This window comes from Salminus brasiliensis, chromosome 1 (assembly GCF_030463535.1).
Source record: "Salminus brasiliensis chromosome 1, fSalBra1.hap2, whole genome shotgun sequence".
Lineage (NCBI taxonomy): Eukaryota > Metazoa > Chordata > Actinopteri > Characiformes > Bryconidae > Salminus > Salminus brasiliensis.
This window is the reverse complement of record NC_132878.1, coordinates 72,771,962-72,795,563: the sequence shown is the minus strand read 5'-3', so window position 1 is coordinate 72,795,563 and position 23,602 is coordinate 72,771,962. Positions and strand designations below refer to the sequence as shown.

At 40.0% G+C, this 23,602-nt stretch overlaps 3 protein-coding genes and 1 non-coding gene across 4 annotated transcripts in view; 3 read left to right on the top strand and 1 right to left on the bottom strand.

Annotated features, from left to right (window-relative positions):
- Positions 1 to 2,149: 2,149 nt before the first annotated feature.
- trnat-agu (transfer RNA threonine (anticodon AGU)) lies at positions 2,150 to 2,223 on the top strand. Its single transcript has one exon. It is a non-coding gene; the product is annotated as a tRNA-Thr (tRNA).
- Positions 2,224 to 4,145: 1,922 nt separating this feature from the next.
- Positions 4,146 to 7,235, top strand: cmbl (carboxymethylenebutenolidase homolog (Pseudomonas)). The gene is made up of 6 exons (XM_072688755.1): positions 4,146 to 4,249; positions 5,447 to 5,661; positions 5,751 to 5,858; positions 5,927 to 6,069; positions 6,174 to 6,265; positions 6,365 to 7,235. The coding sequence occupies exons 2-6, from the start codon at positions 5,447 to 5,449 to the stop codon at positions 6,542 to 6,544; spliced, it is 738 nt and encodes a 245-aa protein (XP_072544856.1). The 5' UTR covers positions 4,146 to 4,249; the 3' UTR covers positions 6,545 to 7,235.
- An 819-nt stretch (positions 7,236 to 8,054) lies between these two features.
- On the bottom strand, positions 8,055 to 14,303 carry cct5 (chaperonin containing TCP1, subunit 5 (epsilon)). The gene is made up of 11 exons (XM_072688744.1): positions 14,084 to 14,303; positions 13,536 to 13,596; positions 12,433 to 12,597; positions 11,966 to 12,164; positions 11,326 to 11,518; positions 10,979 to 11,128; positions 10,513 to 10,632; positions 9,917 to 10,102; positions 9,449 to 9,586; positions 9,064 to 9,244; positions 8,055 to 8,311 (listed from the first exon to the last, which is right to left on the bottom strand). Exons 1-11 carry the CDS (start codon positions 14,186 to 14,188, stop codon positions 8,184 to 8,186), a joined length of 1,626 nt encoding a protein of 541 aa, XP_072544845.1. The 5' UTR covers positions 14,189 to 14,303; the 3' UTR covers positions 8,055 to 8,183.
- Positions 14,304 to 14,663: 360 nt separating this feature from the next.
- The window catches only part of mtrr (5-methyltetrahydrofolate-homocysteine methyltransferase reductase), a 39,715-nt gene continuing 30,776 nt past the window's right edge, over positions 14,664 to 23,602 (top strand). The window contains exons 1-7 of the mRNA XM_072688705.1: positions 14,664 to 14,750; positions 17,377 to 17,530; positions 17,679 to 17,832; positions 18,187 to 18,304; positions 19,493 to 19,874; positions 20,872 to 20,985; positions 22,904 to 23,057. Of these exons, the coding sequence (XP_072544806.1) occupies positions 17,387 to 17,530; positions 17,679 to 17,832; positions 18,187 to 18,304; positions 19,493 to 19,874; positions 20,872 to 20,985; positions 22,904 to 23,057 (1,066 nt within the window). The 5' untranslated portion in view covers positions 14,664 to 14,750; positions 17,377 to 17,386. The remainder of the gene's footprint in view (positions 14,751 to 17,376; positions 17,531 to 17,678; positions 17,833 to 18,186; positions 18,305 to 19,492; positions 19,875 to 20,871; positions 20,986 to 22,903; positions 23,058 to 23,602) is intronic.

Below are 23,602 nucleotides of genomic sequence, written 5' to 3'. Positions count from 1 at the left end.
TTAGTTCTATCACTCCTGACTCATCCCAAAGGTATTGGATGGAGCATTGGGAACCCTCAGTGATGGGACTCCAGAATGTCCTTTTCTGACGGCCATGGCTTTTCCATGGAGATTGTATAGGCTGTGTTTGCATTTGAATGCATGTCTCACTACTAAAGAAGAGGTTTCCAAAAAACATATAGAATATTTTTACTATGGTTATTAGTTAGTGTGGGTCAAATAGCTGGTCATAAGTGAAACCTCATATTGTTTAACCCCCGTGCACACATTAAAAAAATAACTAAAGACTGAATGGACATATCATGAACAGAGAAGGCGTTATTTCATGAGTTTAGTAGTGCACTGTGTATACAGCATTTTGACATGTACAAAACATGTATAAAGCCATTTGACATGCAGCCATAATGTAGCCATAATGGATTCTGTTGCTAGTGACCACTAGAGGCCGCTGTTGCACTCGAGTACAATGTGCAGCAGTTCAACAGCGACCTCTAGTGTTGGAACCACAGCAACAGGTCTCAGAGTATATGAACAGCACTACATAAGGTGCTTATCCTTTCACTTACAGTAAACCTACTCAGCCATCTGTTTACAGTGTAATATAGTTAAAGTGCATCCGTGTCTATGCAGAGAAACACACTACATATCCAGCAAGGGTCTTAATAATTAATAAATATTGGATATTGCGTTAACAGTCTCTCTACTCTTCTGAAGAGGCTTTTTGATGACGAGATGTAGATAAACATTCATGGGATTGAATGGCATTAGTGAACATTTGTGAGGTCAGGTACTGATGTTGGATGATTACTTCACTCCCAAAAATGCTGGATAGAGCTACATCCCTCCAGAGAACACATTTCCAGGTGGCATTGGGAACGGTGACCTTAGGCTCATGTGCTGCTCCAGAGCGTCCCATTCATTAGAAATCCTTTGACACATATAGTAGCAATGGGTCATACCTTAAACTAACTGAATCCACATATTAAAAGGAGGGTATGTATACTTTTGGAAATACTGGGTGGTATAAGAAAACTGACTCGTCCTGTGTTGCTATATATATATATATAAGTGCTGTGGTACATGGATGGAATTGGTCCTTATTGTGTTATACAACCCCAATTCCACAAAAAGTTGGAAACTAAATTGAAATAAAACCAGAATGCAATGATTTGCAAATTTCATATTATTCACATTTTTATTACAGAAAAAAATAGAACAGAACATATATCAGATGTTGAAAAAATACCTTGATTCGAGCTTGAGGTCAGCAACACACCTCAAAGAAAAAAAAGGACAGGGCCAACAAAAGGCTGTTAAAGTAAGTGGTACTATTTAAAACAGCTGGAGGAGCACGACTGGGTATAAAAAGAGCATTCTAGGTTCACCAATCTGTTAAAAACTGTGCCTTCAGATTGTGAAATTGTAAAAATTTTTAAAAGACTTAGGATATCCCACCATCTACATTACATAATATCATGAAAAGATTTATGGAATCTGGAGAAATCTCTGTGCACATGGGACAAGGCTGAAGGTCAATACTGAATGGTTGTGGTCTTTGGGCCCTCAGGCGGCACTGAATTACAAACAAGCATGATTGTGTACTGGAAATGACTGCATGGGCTCAGGAACACTTCCAGAAAACCAAAAAACGAGCAAAAAAAGAGGTATGATACTGAGAGCATAGCTACATGCTACTCGCTGCTTAAGGGCTGCTCCTAAACGCACGAGACACTAGAACAGCCCTGACCATGCACATATCATACACACATATTTACTACCCATCGTTAGCTGAGTGGATGAAGTGTGTGTTTATTAATCAAGGTCCTCTAATAACTTAACATCTATTCTAGGAGACTTTCGCTTAAACCTTCTACCTCAGTTAGAAACCCGTGTTCTTGTGGTTATCGAGCCACCCTGCTTTGCCCTCCTCTCACGCTAACGCTGACTACTTTTCGAGACAGATATGTGGAGTTTAATCGGGAGCTGAACGCTAATCTGAGCGGCAGCTGTGAGCTTAGAGCTGGCTGATACACACAAAAGCTTCTTCTTTGTAAATTAAGATCATTTAGCAAACAAACACAGCACTGAAAGCTGCAGCTCCTGGCCTCCTCCGATGTTCAAAAGCTGTGTATTGTCGCTCTGCCACCGCGGCGCCGTGGCTTAGTTGGTTAAAGCGCCTGTCTAGTAAACAGGAGATCCTGGGTTCGAATCCCAGCGGTGCCTTTTGCTGCAGATCACGCTTGGTCTTACAACAGCTCCACACAAAGCACAATACTGCTGTAAGTTCAACAAATATTATAGTTATTATTTATCAGAATATTGCAAATAAACGAATATTAACGTGTATTATTGCTTTTCTACATGGAAATAATTGAACAAGCGCTTTACAGAGAAATGTTTTTGCACATTTAAATGCACAATTGCTATTTATTTCCTAATTTTAATAAAGATGTGCAAAATACAACATAGAATGAGGAGTGTACAAAGGTTATGTGATGTGTGTATGTTTTGTATGTAGTTTGTTTTTGGTCCACCTTTTGCAGATCACTGCATAAATGTTGGTTTATGAATATGAAACTTAATTAAAGGAAGAAACAATTAACAAATGTATCATTTGTCCCCCAACATCTGTACCTGTACAAAGTTCAATAATATCTCATATATCATCTAGAATTAGATTACCATTTGTTTACTTTACCAATACCGATATTGAAACCTTGAGTACTGAGCAGTAAAGTGAGCTTTTTAATTGACGATCTTTATTAACTAAACACACGGCTAACAACATCACATCACTGCACACAGTGTATGTGTGTGTGCTTTTTCCGGATAGATTTGTTATATTTCATATCCACCGATATATACCCATACATACTCATCTATAGCCATTCTTATTCATCCATACACATTCATACACATCTATACCATCCATACCCTCAATACCCATCCATGACCATCTATGCCCCCACCAAAACCATCCACACCATCTATACCATCCATACCCTCTATACCCATCCATGACCATCAATGCCCCCACCAAAACCATCCACACCATCTATACCATCCATACCCTCTATACCCATCCATGACCATCTATGCCCCCACCAAAACCATCCACACCATCTATACCATCTGTACCTATCCATACCATCTATACTCATTTATACCTATATATTCATATCTATACCATACATACCATCCACACCTATTCATACCCATCTGTACCCACCTATACCATCTATACTCATTCATACTTATCTATCTATACCATACACACCCATCCGTATGACATATACCCACCCTTACTCATTCGTACACATTCATACCCACTAATACCCATCTATAGCCATCCCTACCCACCTATACCCATCCATACGACCCATACCCATCCATACCCATCTATACCATCTATATATATCTATACCATACACACCCATCCGTATGACATATACCCACCCTTACTCATTCGTACACATTCATACCCACTAATACCCATCTATAGCCATCCCTACCCACCTATACCCATCCATACGACCCATACCCATCTATATCTATACCCATCTATACCCATCCATACTCATTCATACCCATCTATACCATCTATATATATCTATACCATACACACCCATCCGTATGACATATACCCACCCTTACTCATTCGTACACATTCATACCCACTAATACCCATCTATAGCCATCCCTACCCACCTATACCCATCCATATGACCCATACCCATCTATACCTATACCCATCTATACCCATCTATACCCATCCATACTCATTCATACCCATCTATACCATCTATATATATCTATACCATACACACCCATTCTTATCACCTTTACCCACCCTTACTCATTCATACACATTCATACCCACTTATACCCATCTATAGACATCCCTACCCACCTATACCCATCCCTACCCACCTATACCCATCCATACGACCCATACCCATCCATACCCATCTATACCATCTATACATATCTATACCATACACACCCATCCATACCCATCCGTACCCATCCACAGCCCTTTGTACCCATCTGTACCCTTTCCTGCTACACTGCTACACGTGTTACTCATGAGTAAAATCACAGTAAGTCAATGAAAGGACTCTCACTTTTCCCCCAGTCGCACCCCGCCCTCAGGGGGGCGTGTCGGAGGGGCAGTTCCCTACTCGGCTTTCCTCTGTCTGCGCAGCTGCAGCATTTCCCTTCTCCGGGCTTTACTGACAGAAGCTTCACGGTAAGTGAAATAAACTCGGCACAGCCGCTCAGCGAGGCGGGTTCACCTGATACACCAGCCTGCTGACACCTCTAAAAGCACATCAGCAGGACCTGTGCAAAGTGAACGGTAGGGCAATGGCTGTCGACCCCAGCACAAGCCCAGTCAGAGTTAGTCTAGAGAAACAGCTCGCAGAGAAAAGCAGTGATGAGTGGAGTTTGATCCGGGCTTACATAAATGTGTCACATGTTGCACCAGAAGGCCTCGAGCACCACAATGCTCAGGCATTTCAGAGATCTGATATTATCTTCTCTGGTTAAACTCAGGGGGAAGTGCTTTGGGGTGGGAATTTCCCCCAAAGAAACTGAACACTGCTCATTTTGTTGCTGTATGGTGAAATGCGTCTGAATCCCTGCTGTATTTTGATCTGTAAAATCATAACCCAGTCTAGCTATAGCTGCTATTAAAGGGAAAAGGTCATTCAGAGTGGGTTTGGTCTAAAAAACCTAATTCTAGAGAAACCAGACCCTGTGAAGAGTCAGAATTCAGCAGGGGCAGGGGTCTGAAGAGGATCTCTCACAGAAAGTTACTACACCAGATGTTTATATATGCACAGCTGGATGCCTGTCCTGGGACAGTTTTGAGAAGACTTTGGTCTGGAAGATAAATATCTTTTAGATCCGTTCATGGTGCTGTGGCTGTGGTCCATGCAGAGCCTTGTCCGGTAAAACAGTCCCAGCAGAAGTGGTGTTTTCAGATGTACCACTGTTTTACCATTAACACCATTAACAACATTCTATATGAACACCAGAAGACAGCCTGTGTAAGTTCACTGGTAATTCTGGTACTGTGTGAAATGGTGGATGGTCATTGGGACTCCTATAATTAGGAGTTTGGGGTTCAGGGAATTAGGGGTTCCTATAATTACCAAGGAAAAAATTCATGGTAATTTTCTGTACAATAAACCTTTCCACACCAAAGCCACTCTTACCTGGTTTACATCTTAACCACTGAATAATTCAGGAATTAATTGTGGGAAAAAAAACCATTGATATCACTATAAACACTCTAAACATAGCATATATATTATTCCATTATATATAGTTGTGTAATAGTGTCATTAAATAGACTACATAGATTTCATTAAAAAATAATACATACTTACACTGAAACCTTTGATCATACATTCTTGTATGTTGTTTTTGTTTTTTTCCTCAGATGGCGAACGAAGCGAGGCCCTGCCCATGTGACATTGGAGATAAGATTGAGTACGGAAGTCTGGGAAAGGAGGTGCAGATTGAGCACATTAAGGCTTACATAGTGAAGCCCAAAGCTCCAGCAGAAAAAGCCATCATTGTAATTCAGGACATTTTTGGATGGCAGCTTCCCAACACCAGATACATGGCAGACATGATGGCCTCAAACGGATATATGTAATAGATTTTTTTCACAGTGTGCTAACAGACACTTCAGTCATAGCTTGTGACACTGTGTGTTAACCTGAGTTTTTTTTTTATTGCAGTGCAGTTTGTCCTGACTTCTTTGTTGGAAAAGAGCCGTGGAGTCCAAGCGATGACTGGTCGACGTTTCAGCAGTGGCTGGAGGACAGAAAACCCACTGACATTAACAGGTAGTGGTTAAAGTGTCATCAGTTCTGTTTGTTGTGATTTACCTAATTAAGCATCAATCTGGATCCAGGGAGGTGGATGTGGTCCTGAAGTACCTGAAGGAACAGTGTGGGTCCAAAAGGATTGGTGTTGTTGGGTTCTGCTGGGGTGGAGTGGCCACGCACTACATTTCCCTCCAGTATCCGGAGATCAAGGCCGGAGTTTCAGTCTATGGTAATGGAATTGTATGGTGTTGCCGTATAGATAGATATGTGCTAATATATAGATATTGTTTGTAAATATATATTCATATACATATATATTCAATCACTGTGCAGGCATCATTCGGGAGAAAGAGGACAGATATGAACTGAAAAGTCCAACACTCTTCATTTTCGGTGAGAAGGACACTGTGATCCCTCTTGAGCAGGTAAGCCCATAGAGACAATATAAAACCAGTGCTTCACATAAAATAGCAGCCTATTATGGTTATCATGTCGTCCTCTCTCGTTTCCTTATATACACCAAGGTGACAGCACTTGAGGCCAACCTGAAAGACAAGTGCGCTGTTGACTTCCAAGTGAAGATCTTCCCAGATCAGACCCATGGATTTGTTCATCGGAAAAGAGAAGACATCAACGAGGAAGATAGCCGCTACATTCAGGAGGCCAGGGGGGACTTGATTAATTGGTTAAATAAGTACATGTAAAACATGTGGAGGTCTTTGACCCACATTTGAGCAGTAATTTACCTAAAGAAGGTTGAGCAAGTAATCCAGAAAATGCAAAGGTAGTCCTGTAAGTCTGCAGCACAGTTTTATGAACTATATGTAGATTAATGACTTAAAAACTCATTTTAATGCAGGTTTAAACCTAAACACTACAGGCTTGTGCTTTGTGCTCTTGGGTGTCTTAGTGTGCAGGCTCTTACCACAAATAATGGTACATTTTTTTATAGGCAGGGAAATAAGCATCTGTGGTAAAATACACCACACAATGCTCCAGACAGATATTCTGTAGAAAAAGACCAGAGTATCCCTTCAAAATCAGTTAAATTCAGTTTACTGCTTCTAATGGTGAAAAATCCAGCTCAAGACTAGCCTTTGCTGGTAGATGGTTTTAGGTGGTCTTTGATGGTCAAGGTGGTTGAACAGCTGGTCATCCAGGCAAAAACATATCCTTTACTGGTAAGTTAGCTGGTTAACCAGCTCCTGACCAGCATAGTGTATGTTACTGTTGGTTAATTTTGGTCTTGTTGGTCAGCTAGCTTGGTCAAGGTGATCCTGCTTGTACACCAGCTAAACCATCTAAAGCAAATAAACACACTATATGCTGATCAAGAGCTAGTCATCCAGTTTGAACTGGCCATGTTTTTAGGAGAGTAATTAAACCTTGATTTCATATGTCTCTCTTTCTGCAAATACCCAGTGTACAGATCAGCTGCTTGATCACGGCCTAGATTAAGAATGAATCAGTAAAGGAAAAAAGGTTGTGATGTGCCAGTCACCTGATTCTCATGTAGAGGAGTGTTCTGTGCAGATGCAGCTTTATCCAGCTAACCCACAGCCAATATAACCTAGGGTATGCTGTAACTGTAAATCTGCAAAGTGCATCTGTAATGAAGATTTTCTGATAAAAAAAAAATGATGAGTGAAGCTATAGGTGGAGGCACTGGATAAACTGAAAACTCTGGGTAACATAAGCTATATGGCTTACAACCTCTCATCAATCTGATTCAGCAGACGTATTGACAGGATGACATCCAAAAGATTTCTCCTTATCACAATGAAATTATAATGCAAGTTAGAACCTCTAGTCATGGATCCAGGCAAATGTACAGCCTAGATGTGCAGTCAATTAAATTGCAATGAACGTAGGTCAGATGGGTTTGTTACTGTGGCGTGAGCTGTCTTGTAGTACGCTTTTGCCTTGGAAGTTCAAAGATCCTTTATTGGTATTATTCTCTGTATCGTCTAGTGCAGCCAGTTACATTTGTTTATTGATTATTTTAAAAAGGATCAAACTGAATTGAGGTAAAATTGTAACCATACTGAAGTGGTCGTATTTACATCACTAATGACCCCAATGCAAATTAAAACATATTTTGGTTTGTACAAAAAGAGCTAAAACATCAATTATGTGCACCCAATCAGCTTTCTGGCTAATCAAACAAGGGCTGATCAGTTGAGAATGCTTTCAAATCAAAACACTTGAGAGCAATTAAAGTCTAACAGATCAATATTTTAATGATCATTTCTGCTCTACACAGTGGTTGAGAAGCGTATCAAATGATAAATAACGGTGAGAAGGTTGACAACACCAATTCCGTCAAAGAGTGAGAAACACAGACTAGTCTTCAGATTCTCCAGGGTTTCTGATGTCATCTATCTTCAGGATCATCTTCACCACTTGGGTCGCCAGAGAAATCTGCTGTTTCTTTCCAATGAGCGTCTCGATCACATGCTGCTGCTTCATGTCTGCAAAAATCAGAACGTACCCCAGTTTCAGGATTCAGCACAGTAAGCTATTTCCACACAACAGTGGTCTGCTAAACACAGTCATACATATAAGTTAAAAAGCACTCATTCTGGAAGGCTCACTCTGTGCAGTAACGCCACCATGTCATGCGTGTCTATGACTATGTATGTGACAAATAAAATTTGATTTGTGTCTGTTTAGCAGCTGGAGCACATTGCACGGTACATACTTAAACCACTGCATCATCAAACAAAAAACATTGTGAGGCCTTCATTTGAAGAATACTGCCAGCTTATTTTGTAAGCCAAAAGGAGGCCACAGCACAGCCTTCTAACAATTAAAAGGTGTGTGCCAAGATTAAACATTTTTGAAAATGTTGCCATTACTTGCTGTCATTGCTAATCATGCAGAAAACTGCAGTAGCTATGTTTCCACCTAAAAGATTTTTATGAAGAAAAATAAACAAAAAAAAACCCCAAAAACAATAAAATACAAAATGTGCATATATAGCTAAAATCGCTCTATGTGAATGTGGTCTTAGACTTAAAATAAATGAGATTTCCAAAGACTATGAGGAAGAAACATCAAACAAAACACCTACAGAATTAGGAGTCATTAGGAGTGCCAAATGGAAAGTATATGTGCTACACACAAGAAATATTCTTGCATTGTAATTTGTCTAGGGTTTTAAATAATCAGTTTAAAAAAGATAAAAAAATAAATAATAATTAAGTCTGATTCAACTACGTACCGTTTGTGGACAGACGTAGGCAGTCAATTCCAAGGGCAGGGTTGCTTTCCTTCACTTGTTTGGCTCTGACCTCAGTCATCGTCTGAATGGGGTTCAGTCCACTGTTTTCAGCCAAAGCCATGGGAATGACCTCTAGAGCATCAGCAAAAGCTCTCATGGCATACTGCTCCAGAGATGGGCACTGCAGAGTAATTACAGAGTAAAAACTTTAGAGAAATGTCAAATTAAATGCAATTATATGTAGCCCTAAATATGTAAATACAACATACTTAATTTGAATTGAATGAAATGTGTTACAGTTCCACAGGAAGATTGTTATTCAATGATTTACAAAAGGTCACTTTTATCAAGTGAAATCAGTTGAATAGCCTGCAAATTTTGATACCTTATCAGCTGCCTCGTTCACAGCGAGAGCGCAGGAAATTTCAGAAGCGCCGCCACCGTAAACGATTCGGTTATCCCTAACCAGGTTCCGGATAACACACAGGGCATCATGAAGTGCTCTCTTAGCCTCTTCGATAATCTAAAGAAAAATGAACAAAACAGTGGTATGGAAGTGTAAATAGAAATTCAGCATATTGTGGATGAAGTCAACATTTAAACAGCATAATTAGTCCTGTTTCATTGTTTGCACTGCAGCAAATACTGAATAAAATGGCAGTAGTACGTTTGACAGCATATTTTAAAATGTGGCACTACTACTGCATTTCATTTGGATCAAAATAGTTTGATACATGCGATGTATAGCAAAAATGGCAGACAGTATTTTGCCATTTTCATATACTAGTTTAAGTATTCCCCAAGGACACAACAATAAAACATAAAACATGAAATATAAAAATGAAATATTTACCATTTTGTTTCCTCCACGGATAAAGACGGTAACAGCTCTGGAGTTCTTGCACTCCTCAATGATGAGCATACGGTCTTTAGTGGTACCAAAGCAGAGTTCCCTTACCAGACCAGCAGCGCCCAGCTTCTCTGGCGTCAACTCACAGAATCGTGGCACAATGCGACCACCAGTGGCAATGGCAATAAGCTGGAATTATACAGAACTGGTTAAAAGCACATTCAATTGTATTGTAAGATGGGTCAGATATGAGGTGTTTCTAAAAAAAGGAGAGAATAGTCCAGCACATCTTCCTGACTTTAGTGCTCAAACACAGCAACTGCACTTGGCACTTGAGCAGTGAAATACTCAAAGAGATGAGGAATCTGGACCTTCAGAACCCAAAGCGTCTCACTCCCTTTTTATTAGTTAATAACCATTACACATATGGTTTACTAAAGACGTGCACACTTTCTGCTCCATCAAACACACATAGCAATAAATAATCTTTAATGCAGTTTTCTTCTCCTGTTACATTTTTTTTTTCCTTCTTTGGATTCAACAAAAGGAGGGAAGCCTGACTAGGGTTCATTCAAAATACAGAAGTAAGATTTACTAACCTCAATCTCAGGCCCTCCAACCCAGCGGACAGCAGGGAGCTCGTTCTGCAGCAGCAAGTGATTCGCTTCATCATCAAAACCCCACTGGCAAATGGCAAGATTGGCACCATTCTCCTTTACCTGTTTGAAATGGTAACAAAGTATTGCGTTATTAATGATCGCATTCCTGTGCGCCGTTAACTGAATGACCAAGTTGACCAATGACAGTACAGATTATATGCGTCATATATGCAGTCAGTGGATTAGCTCGTTTGAACAAGAGCTAGATTTACGGATTATATTAGAGCAAAACAGCAGGGTGTGAGCAGCTGTGCTTCAGTATTTTGTGCGTTATGTCGCTATATTTACTAAATAATGAATAAATTAACTCACTGCTGAACCTTCGTACTTTAGAACAAAACTATCCACATTTTAGCATTCCTTCACAAGACAATGTAGCACAAGAGACAAACACGACTCCACTAACTTGCTGAATCATCTCCTGGAACTTCTCCTTCTCGTACTTCTGCAGAGCCTTATAGTCTTCAACAGAGGTGACATCAAGCTTGTGCTTGGTTTTAGGCTTGGGTGGCTCAAACGGGCAGGTGAGGATGGCAATTTTTGTGTCCTTTAACACCTGTAAGTGCAACACGTTACATAGATTACTTAAACAGCCTTGGAACACTGCACCAGTGAATTGAGAAGCAGTATTTTAAGTTTCTAAGTCAAATTGATGTATTAGTTTGCTGTATCATTTATATTTCACCACTGTGTACATGACTGCTTTTCATTTACTTAAGTCATAAATTCTGTAAGAAGACACAATGAAAATACCTTGGGCATTTGTGGATGGCTGAACTCTTTGTCCACGATCACACCTTTAATAAGCTGAGTGTCCTCCAGTTTACCTCCAACTTTGCCTTCCATCTTTATGAGTTCAAAATCAACATCCTTTCTCTCCATGTCAGCCACAGTAAGGATGGCATTCACCGCAATCTCTGCCATCTGTCTGTGGCATCGATTGATTCTGAAGAACAATACATACTAGAGAGTTAAGCAGTACTCACTTTGGCTAAACCTTTAACCAATTATACAGCTATACTGGTTTCACAGGAGAGAAACGCATCAGGCTTCCTTCAAGCTTTAAACTAGGGACAAAAGATCTCAGTTTATGATGGTTATGATGCCACTGCTTTTTTGCAATGTAGGACCATACAATAGACCATTTGGTGTCATGATCTAGTATCTATACTGAAGAAGGTTGCTATATGCAACACTAGCTTCAAATCAATTTCAACTGTTTTTATATAAAATAACTCAGGCCTTTATTTAACTATGAGACAACTGACTCAGCAATATGGTTCATTTATTACAAGGCCTTTAGCAACATAATGGCAATTACTGTCTTCATTGAGCTGTACATTTTAGGGATTTTACAATAACCTGATTATAATTAGAGGGAACTATATCTTACACTTTAGAACCAAGTGTTGTCATGGCCGTCTGAATAAGTGGCTCTGTGTTGTTGGGATCCACTGGGAAACTGTCACCGATCTTATCGAGATGTTCAATGGCGATCCGAGCAGCCTGGTCATATCCATCAGCAATTCGGATAGGGTGAATGCCTCTGTCCAGCAGCTGCTCAGCCTGCTCTAAAAGAGCTCCAGCAAGGACTAAAAGAGAACAGATGATCAGATCATAAACCACATGAAACAAGGGAGTCCTCTGATTTTTTTTTCTGACTTTCTACACTTGCAACACAACATTACACATATACATAGTTGTTAATAGCCCATTAAAGATATTTTTCTTTACAAAATTCAACCTAATTTCCAATTACATATGTCATTTTACAGGAACCATAGTGAAGCTGTATGGAATCAACATTTGGAATCCACAAAACACAGTATGTGACACAGCCCTAGTTAACAGTAACCTCACCAACTACTCCAGTGGTGCCATCTCCAATTTCATCATCTTGAGACTTGGAGAGCTCGACCATAAGCTTGGCAATCTGGTGATCTACATCCATCATGCTGAGGATTGTTGCTCCGTCGTTGGTGATAGTCACTTCACCGTCCTTATCCACCATCATCTTATCAAGCCCTGCGATTTGCAGAAAATTTATTAGGTGGTGGATTTTCTCAAACCACGTTTTACAGCACAGAACATCTGCAGTCTTCTTTGTGGTTGTCAAGAAAATGCAGCATATCCGACTTAGTCTCTGCTGATAGCATATACTTCAACATCTCAGAACATTACATTTATAATTAATTTTCTATAAACAACTGAGACTGTAGGTTACATTTATATACGAAGGACAGAATTTCATTGTTTTGCAGTGCAACAGGACTCCAGCAAGCTTGCTTTACAGAATCTTGACGTAATATTCAATCTTAAAAATATTTTTTAAAAAGCCTCGAATTCTTTAAATTGGTTAAATTTTTTCTGACTAATGTCAGGACTATGTTCACATGCACATGTGAAAATATTAACACACTTCCCAACATCTTAACAGGTACAAAGTCTGCAGCCCTGCTTTTCATAAACTTTAAAGGAAGAGTTGTGTCTTGGGATCATATTTGTATCCGCTTTAAATACAATATCTTTGATCCATGTCTTCTTACATTATTTCTTTTTTTCCTGACTAATTACTAATTACGTAAAGTTGCTTTGAGATGACAACAGTTGTAAGAACCGCTATACAAATAAATTTGACTTGACGAATATCTACATCAGAAAGATGTTTAGGAGAGGCTGGACTACTGCACTAAAATATCAGCATCATATTAATTTTACTGCATTTGTAACCCCCTTCTAATCCATGTTACATTTCTCTGAAACGCTGATCTAGGTGCAATTAGTGCAGATTCCTTAATTTTATGAATGCTGAGATCAACATTACAGATATGCACACAAATATTGGCCATCATCTTCTTCCACCATCATCAGTGCACAATTCCCATACTGGTGCATCCCCATTACATGTCGTATTTATGAGGCTGGACAGAACACAGGCTCGTGACCAAGCTGATGTCGCTCACCATTTGGACCCAGTGAAGTCTTAAGGGTGTTGGCCACTGCCTTTCCTGCCATGATATGTGACTGTAAAAACAAAAGTAAAGACATATTAGCTACAGCTTGTAAGCATTTAACACATATTTAACGGCACACTTTTGCTTCCACATTAACTGAGCTGCATGATTCACAGACAAAGATGAGCAATACATTATACTAGCTGCCACGATTGACTTAAAGAGACACTTAAAGGTAAATGTTGAGCATGCACAGCCTCTCAGATTGATCACAACAAAGGAGCAGTCTGCAGAAACGCAGGACCAGGCTGCGGTTCCTCCTCCTTCATTCAATAGAAATAACGTTAACAGCTCAAGGCCGAGCACATGGGCGACATGCCGGCCAGCCAACTCGCTTACAGACCCCATTAACCATCCAGAAAAGCTACTGAGCAGCAAACAGGACTAAACGTTGAGATTTATGTAGTTCATGAAGGACAAAAACACAATAAGGAGAAGGAGAACGAGACGTCAAAGCTAGAGGCTTTAGCTCAAACAAAGTGTTAGCTAGCATTTACCTTCAGAGCATCAAGGCCCGTGAGTCGGGATTTCTTATCCTGGTCTTTAATGATAATAAACGGCCTTCCATATTCGTCAAAGGCGAGCGTCCCCAACGTAGACATCTTAGACAGTAGCTAAACCCACACAGCTTTCAGAAGATATTTAATTTAGCGAATATTTCGGACCGAAAGCTGCGTGGTCCTGCCGGCCACTTCTGGAAGGATCTCAGGGCGGCGCGGTCCGTACCAAGTCAGTCTGGCAGCGGAAAGCGTCACCTTCATTGTTCTGTTTTTGCATACTTAAAATACATATACGATATAAATAATGTTAACACAAACATAAACATACTGTTTAAAATAAAAACTCAGTTTGTAATGTTAGAAAACAAACGTTCTATTAAACTTGAACATGAAATGAATGTAGATGGTCTGTTCCACTATCGCGATAACTCCACGCTCTCATACACGATCTGCACAGCAACGGGATTTACCATAGTCTCAGTGCGCCTATGGCGTGATTGACGTGCCGTTGAATTTATAGATCGATAATTTCCGCAGTCTGAAACACGTGTAAATCGTTTTTTTAGTCTGTATTCCGGCATGAAAGACATTTTATTCTGATTTTAAACTACCTCGGCACCCTTGTTTTCTAGGCAATGATTTAATCGTGACCAGTAGCATGAAGGTAAGATTAGACTTTGTGAGCAGTAAGCAGTGGATATCTCTGTGATTAGCACGTTTTTCACTGCTGCCTACAGTTTGCGTTGTTTGGGAGCACACTGTTGACATATCTACCCTGTACAGTTATCCTTCAGGGGCAAAGTGTTCATGTGTCACAGGCATGTCATAGTCTGTAACTAGACTACTGTCCGAAACAGTGATCGTTAGCTAGCTAGCTGGGTTTTGAGGTGAAAGGTGGATGGATTCAGGTGCTCCGTGCCACCAGAGGACATAGTGTGTTATGTAGTCTAGCACGGTGTATTAGGCAACCATGGCCTCCTGGGCCAGTGTGTAAAGTAGTCTGAAACACCCATATCATAACTTCTGAATTATAAATATATTATTTATGCACATTATCCTCACTAAACATGCTTGGTAAGGGAATCAAGCTGTATTTACTCTTTTGCTCTGTTTTAATCTGTTTGTAGACAACTGGGGATTCTTCTAAAATGAGTATTAAAAAGGCCTTTTGCTCTTTTGCCACAGTAATGGCCTCTATTTTAGGAAAAAAAATTGCAATTATTATTTTATATACTGCATCTCCTCACTTTCACAACCTTGAATCTCAAACTTTACATATAAATTGCTTAACTATCAATACACAAAAAATAAAAAGCCATTTTATAGCATTTGTATTGGTCCAACAGCACTATTGTGTCTGACCATTGAAGAACAGGATGAAAGAAGGCTAACAAAGTATGCAGAGAAACAGATGAACTACAGAGTGCTCCTATATGGACAGTGGAGCTGATATAATGGACAGCAAGTGTAGAAACAGTGTTAATGTTATGGCTGACTGGTGTATAAACATCACATATACACACACACACACACTGGGGAAAAAATTATTTAGTCGGTCACCAATTGTGCAAGTTCTCCCACTTAAAAAGATGAGAGGCCTGTATTTGACATCATAGGTAGACCAACTATGAGAGACAAAATGAGAAAAAAAAAAAGAAAAATCACATTGTCTGATTTTTAAAGACTTTATTTGCAAATAATGGTGGAAAATAACTATTTGGTCAATAACAAAAGTTCATCTCAATACTTTGTTATATATCCTTTGTTGGCAATGACAGAGGTCAAACGTTTTCTGTAAGTCTTCACAAGGTTGGCACACACCGTTGCTGGTATGTTGGCCCATTCCTCCATGCAGATCTCCTCTAGAGCAGTGATGTTTTGGGGCTGTCGGCGGGCAACACAGACTTTCAACTCCCTCCAAAGGTTTTCTATGGGGTTGAGATCTGGTGACTGGCTAGGCCACTCCAGGACCTTGAAATGCTTCTTACGAAGACACTCCTTTGTTGCCCTGGCAGTGTGCTTGGGATCATTGTCATGCTGAAAGACCCAGCCACATTTAATCTTCAATGCCCTTGCTGATGGAAGGTTTGCACTCAAAATCTCACAATACATGGCCCCATTCATTCTTTCATGTACATGGCCCCAAAGCATGATGTTGCCACCCCCATGCTTCACAGTTGGTATGGTGTTCTTTGGATGCAACTCAGCATTCACTCTCCTCCAAACACAACGAGTTGTGTTTGTACCAAACAGCTCTACTTTGGTTTCATCTGACCATAAGACATTCTCCCAATACTCTTCCGGAACATCCAAATGCTCTCTAGCAAACTTCAGACACGCCCGGATATGTACTGGCTTAAGCAGGGGAACACGTCTGGCACTGCAAGATCTGAGGCCCTGGCGGCGTAGTGTGTTACTGATGGTAGCCTTTGTAACGTTGGTCCCAGCTTTCTGCAGGTCATTCACTAGGTCCCCCCGTGTGGTTCTGGGATTTTTGCTCACCGTTCTTGTGATCATTTTGACCCCACGGGCTGAGATCTTGCGTGGAGCCCCTGATTGAGGGAGATTAGCAGTGGTCTTGTAGGTCTCCCATTTTCTGATTATTGCTCCCATAGTAAACTTCTTTACACCAAGCTGCTTGCCTATTGCAGATTCAGTCTTCCCAGCCTGGTGCTGGGAATTTTGTTTCTGGTGTCCTTCAACAGCTCTTTGGTCTTCACCATAGTGGCATTTGGCGTGTGACTGTTTGAGGTTGTGGGCAGGTGTCTTTTATACTGTTAACGAGTTCAAACAGGTGCCATTAATACAGGTAATGAGTGAAGGACAGAGAAGCCTCTTAAAGAAGTTACAGGTCTGTGACAGACAGAAATCGTGCTTGTTTGTAGGTGACCAAATACTTATTTTCCACCGTTATTTGCAAATAAAGTCTTTAAAAATCAGACAATGTGATTTTCTGATTTTTTCTTTCTCATTTTGTCTCTCATAGTTGAGGTCTACCTATGATGTCAATTACAGGCCTCTCTCATCTTTTTAAGTAGGAGAACTTGCACAATTGGTGACTGACTAAATACTTTTTTCCCCACTGTGTGTGTATATATATATATATATATATATATATTGTTATTGGCCAAGTTATATATATATATATATATATATATATATATATATATATATATATATATATATATATATATAAAATGTGTTGTATGTACGTATGCATATATAAGTGTGTTATAAAGTTACTGTTCTACTTTTATCTGAATAACATGAAGTCTTGTTTCTGTATGCAGGGTCCAGATCATGCCTTGTGGAGGTGCATCTCAGTTCCTGATCCTTTACGGCTCGCAGCGAGGTCAGGCGCAGTCTATTGCAGAGGAGATCTCTGAGCAGGCGGCTGAGCATGGATTTCTAGCTGAGATCAGCTGTTTGAGCAAAGGAGAGAAGGTATGGCATTCTGCGAGCAAAGAAGGAGGATTCTGATGGTTTGATGCACTGGGCCTGGGGCTTTTAATGCAGCTGTGCTTTGCTTAGCTGATTGAGGTATAGCTTGAAGGTTGTTGAGCTCACTGCCTGGTTTTAAAACTTTTTGTAGTATAACTTGGACAGAGAACACGGCCCTGTTGTGTTTGTTGTTTCCACAACTGGAGACGGTGAGCCTCCGGACACGGCACTGAAGTTCGTAAGGAAAATCAAGAATAAATCCTTGCCTCGTGATCACTTCTCTCATGTACACTATGCACTGTTAGGTAAGTAGCTTTTAAGATTTTTAATATAAAATTAATAAATGAATAGATTCACTGGATAGATCACTTAATTTACATTACTTTTGTACTTGATTAACCTTAGCTAGAGATCTGTTAATGAACTCAGTTCTCCCATGTTTATGCCTTGCATGCTTGGGTATGTCAGCCCAGCTTGCCCATAATTTAAACTGGCCCTGTACAAAAAAACCCAAAATCATAATATGTGTATACATTACATTTGAACAGTTGTTTAACTGCAATAGATGATTTAATTAATAACTTGCATTCTTTTTGTCATTGTCCATATGTTTGTTAGATTGGAATCAATACCTGTTAATGTTTTTGTGTGTCTTTCAGCATTGGGAGACACAAATTATGCAAACTTCTGCAACTGTGGAAAGACCATCGACAAACGATTGCAAGAACTCGGTGCAAAACATTTCTATGCAACAGGTCATGCTGATGACGGTACTGGGTAAGGACATGCTGTATACTTGGTGTCCAGTTTATTAGGGACATACTGGCTGTTTTTCAGAAACAAGTAACAACATGGAAAAACAATGATATCAGAAACCCATCTATATCAACAGATATTTGCTTTAAAAAGTAACCTGCATCAGACAGCTGTTTCAATGTGTGTGAAGCTGATATTTGCATTTATTATATTATTATTATTCATTTTACTGCATTTGTAAGTCTCTACTAATACATGGTCTGTAATGCTGAACCAGGTGGGTTTAGTCCTTTAGAAATGTTTATACATCGCCCTCCGCAGATACAGTTCGTATATGAAAAAATATTGGAAAAGCATCAGCCTGCGATTCCCATATCAGTGGATTTCTCCTTCCATATAGATGCACTTTATGTACATTAACAGGCTACAGTCCTTCTGTTGCTGCACAGTTTACCAGCCCCCCTCTACACTGCTCATCATTGGCAGGGAACTGGCATAGGACCACCAATGGCCAGACATTATTATTTGAGTGGCGGCCCGTTCGACTGTGTCAGACAGTTTGAAAAGGCTTAAATTCAGTTAGGACACTACTAAACACAAGTTAATAGGGTGAACACTCTGCTATTCGCCCAAGTATTTTCTGAAGAGGTGGGTCTTTAGTCTGTGTTTGAAGACAGCAAGTGACTCGGCCGTTTGGACATCCAGGGGAAGCTCGTTCCACCACTTTGGTGCCAGGACAGAAAAAAGTCTGGACGCTTGTCTTCCGTTGTCTTCCAGAAATGAGCACACAAGCAGCTCTGTGGTCAAATACTGGACACTGATGAAGCACTAGAGGATGACTAACTTAAATTTGGCTCCAGTCACTAACTGTACACCAGCTAGGTGGAGTGTTTCTGATAAAGTGGCCAGTAAGTGTGTACTGTAACTCGGTGATTTCCAGCTGGAGGACCCACTGCCCTACACATTTAGTTTTCCCACTCTTACACATAAGCTACACCTTAGGGAGGGCTTGTTCATTAGCATATTAGCTGGATCAGGTGTGTTGGGAGAGGGGTAAATACAGAAATGTGCTGGGACCAGAGACGGGAACAACTGCTATGTCTGATGTTATGTATAATGTTAAATATAAGATTATGTACTGTAATGTTCTAAATGAAATTTATAGGTGATTTCTTTTAAGCATGATTTGGTTTGCTTGTTTCTTTTCAGGCTGGAGGTAGTGGTGGATCCGTGGATTGAAGGACTTTGGGAAGCGCTAAAGAAAACATTTTCCAGGATGTCTGACTCAAATCAGGAGAACACTGCCCGAGATGATGTTACTAAGAAAAACATTCAACAAGGTGCAGAAATCCAAGAAAAACTAGACTCCTCTGTGGTCAGCCTTCATCTTTTGAAGCTCAGTGATGTCGAGACTCAAAAGGAAAAAGCAGAAACCTCTGTGTCCGAGAGTGAAACAGCAAAACCCTCCGGAGCCCCTTTGGAGGTGTCTTTGATTCGGTCTGTACCGCCTCTGTCTCAGTCTTCTCTCAATGTCCCTGCACTGCCGCCAGCATACCTAGAAGTGTGTCTGGAAGACGTCCCTGTTGAAGAGGTAGGATGCTCGCTGTTACATCATTAAAGCAAAACTTTAGGCAAAAACAAGTTTATCTAGTATATTCCAAACATCGGTGATCAGTGAAGACATGTTTGATTCTTTACTTTCACACTGGTGCTATGAGGCTATGTTTTATTATGTTAATACTAATCAGTGTGTCTTCATTTTAGTTAATGAATTAATCATATATTAAGTAAAACGGCACATAATACATATTTCTTTGTTTTATAACATCAATTAAATTGGACAAATGTTCATGTTTATAGATAGCAGGGTGTTACATATATGTAAGAAATCACTTATGCAAGCGATTAGAGATGACTGAAATAGACAGACACTGTATATGTAAGCATGTCTTTTTCAGCTTAGGTTCCTTATTATGTCTAATGAAAACTCTAGAAAATGTTGAGTTTACAGGAGAAGGCAAAAATGTTCTTAACTTTGAATGGAAGTCAATGTAAAATAAGTTTAAATTAATTTATTCCAAGTCATTTAGAGTATTTCTATTAGTGTATTCATTCATAATTATTTACACAGTGTTTAGAGCAGCTACAGGGTTCAAACCGTGGAGAAAACTGAAAACAGACCAAAATGGAGATGCAAGTTTTTCATTGGACAGCAGTGATATGGACTGTATGGATTAAGTGAACAGTACATAATTAAACACAATGTTTAAAGACGGCACAAAACTCTTTGAGTTCAAAAACTGAGGCAAGTTCAGTTTTCAATGATATCGACTCTTTAACAGCTCCACACAGCGCCAGAAGCATGTGTTTGTCAGATTTGTAGCTCTAGTGCAAAACTAAAGAGCAGAGAGGTCTTGGCTGATCAACTACATTTGAATAAATTTCTTTTTGCCAAATTGTTGCTTTAATGGCCAAAGATAAGGCAAGATTTGGATGGTTTAAGGGAACTTAGCATTAGATGATAATATAAAGTGAATATTAGAACACTTGTCGTTGTGCTGAACAGCTTGCCTCTGCTTGTCCCACAGGAGAGTGTCCATGTGGTGAAGGAAGGCTTTCATGAAGTGTCTGTTTCAAGAGCGCTTCATTTAACTCGAGGTGATGCGGTGAAAAGTACCATATTACTGGAGCTGGATATCTCAGTATGTTCGCATTCCTGACACTGCAGCGAGACACTTCAGACACACTCCACTTAAAAAGCGATATGAAATGTTTCACTCTATTTTTTAAGTCCCACAGCCTGCCTTTATTGTCTTGAACTTAAACACAGTTTGCGGTTATGCTTTCTTTTTGTAGTCCTTTTAAGATCCAGGTTTTAACTTGTGAGCATGTGCTCACAAACAACAAAAGTTCCAGGAAATTATTTTGAATATCCAGTTTAGGGCTTCCAGTTTAACTAATGTACTCAACATGTTCTTGCTATTAATCTGATTAAATTAATAATATAAAAAGTATGGTATGGAGTAAAAGGCGGTCAAACTACATTTCATGGTAATGTCACATCCTTAAAGGGTCCTTTTTTCTGTGGTAGGTCCACATAGTAGGTCCGTAGTATACGGTTGTATGAACCAAAAACGGTCCTAAATCATTTTTACATGACCATTTTAAGATCTCTTTTTAAATCAGAAAGGTTGTGGGTAGTTATATAGGGAAAACACACAGTACAAAAGCACTTGAAAAGCCTAGGACCAAAACTGAATCTGGATTGTTAAGAAAAGCAATGAATATTACTGTGTTTTTTTTACTGCCTAGATGTTTCAGATTTACTTTCCTGCTTAAACAGTTGACATTACAGTGAAATTTTGTGTAAGTTTGTGTGTAATTCACACTCTGTTACTTTTATTTTACTTTGTGTGTCCTTTTCTACCCCAACGACATAAAGTACTTTAAAGTCTGTACCTCACACTCTCCTGCTTAATAGCCAGTGGTGTCAGACGTACAGCCTGTGGGCTAGATCTGGCCCACCAGTGAATATCAAATCCATGTTCTCAATGGTGACGTGCTGCTGCGTTTTAATTGAGTGCAGCTGCTTATTAAATAAGACCACTCTCCCTAAACCCAAGTGACACAGACGTATAGGCAGAAACAGGGAGATGGTCAGAATTTCAATCAGAATCACAATCAGAATTTCCATTTCCAGGGAGGGACAAGGTCTTAAACAACTTAAGTGTGTTCCACCGTGTGGAATTTCCCACAGGGCAAATCACAGTATGTTTTTACTACGGTCTTCCTTGGATAGGGCCTGATGTTCTTCAGAGATGTTAGCTAGCACAGTTAGTACTGAGTAAACCTGCAAGGTCAAAGCAAACACCGCCACTGTTCATAAGTAGGTTTATTAGGACAGGTTATTGGTCTAAAAGAGGCGGTATGTAGAGCTGAAAGTCAGTCAGTCAGTGGCCCAGTTGTCTTTTATTATTCAGAGAAATTTCTCATATCTTAGTCACTGTTCTACTAGAATGATTTAACCACAATGTGCTAATGTCTTTCTTTGAAAAAGGTGATGCAATGTCTAGTTTCTCAGACATCGGGCTGTGTGTATTGTTGCTGTTTAGCTAAAACGCCTAGAATTTACAGGTACGCTGTATGTCCAAATATTTGTGGACACCCCTTCTAATGAATGTATTCAACTACTTTAAGATGTACCTGTTGCTGACACACACAGCTTGTCTTGTCCCTGTAGAGAAGTACTGCCAGTAGAATAGCAGTTAAACATCACACTATTGGTACCATGCCTAATGCCAGGTGTAGGCTAGATGGATATGAAGCCCCCCAGCATTGAGCTGTGGAGCAGTGGACCTGTGTTCTGTGGAATGATGGTGCTCCATCCAGTACTTTTGCAATTTCTGCAGCTCAGAGAACACATGTTCAGAATGAAACATTTTCACACAATGGACATTTAATGAATTACACCATTTTTCGAGATTTTAATAATGTTGATAATATACACAAGATACTGTATTGAGATGTAGTTTATCAAAAGCTGAGATAAAGAGAACTTGTAATCATTACTTGCTGATAAAACAGATTTGATGGCCTCTGAGTTATCTTGTCTCTCTTCAGGATCAGGACATGCCTTACCAGCCGGGCGACGCCTTTGATGTGCTCTGCCCTAACAGAGCCACAGAAGTGGAGGAACTGCTTTGGAGACTTGGGTTAAAAGACCAAAGGAGTCATTGTATTCATCTCCAGCTGCGCAAAGACACCAAGAAGAAAGGTGCTGGAACCTTTTTGAAGGCATATTCACTCAGCCATCCATACAAATCATTAAATTCAGGTGTTCTAATTAATTCCATGGCCACAGGTGTATAAAACCAAGCACCTAGGCATGCAGACTGCTTCTACAAACATTTGTGAAAGAATGGGTCGCTCTCAGGAGCTCAGTGAATTCCAGCATGGTACCATGATAGGATGCCACCTGTGCGACAAGTCCAGTCATGAAATGTCCTTGCTACTAAATATTCCACAACTGTCAGTGGTTTTCTAACAAAGTGGAAGCAAATGGGAACACCAGCAACTCAGCCACGAAGTAGTAGACCACGTAAAATGACTGCGCGGGGTCAGCTTTCTGCAGAGTCAGTCGCTACGGACCTCTAAACTTCATGTGGCCTTCAGATTAGCTAAAGAACAGTGCATAGAGAGCTTCATTTCCATGGCCAAGCAGCTGCAACCAAGCCTTAAATCACCAAGTGCAAAGCAAAGTGTTGAATGCAGTGGTGTAAAGCAGCCGCTACTGGGCTCTAGAGCTCTGGAGTCACTAAT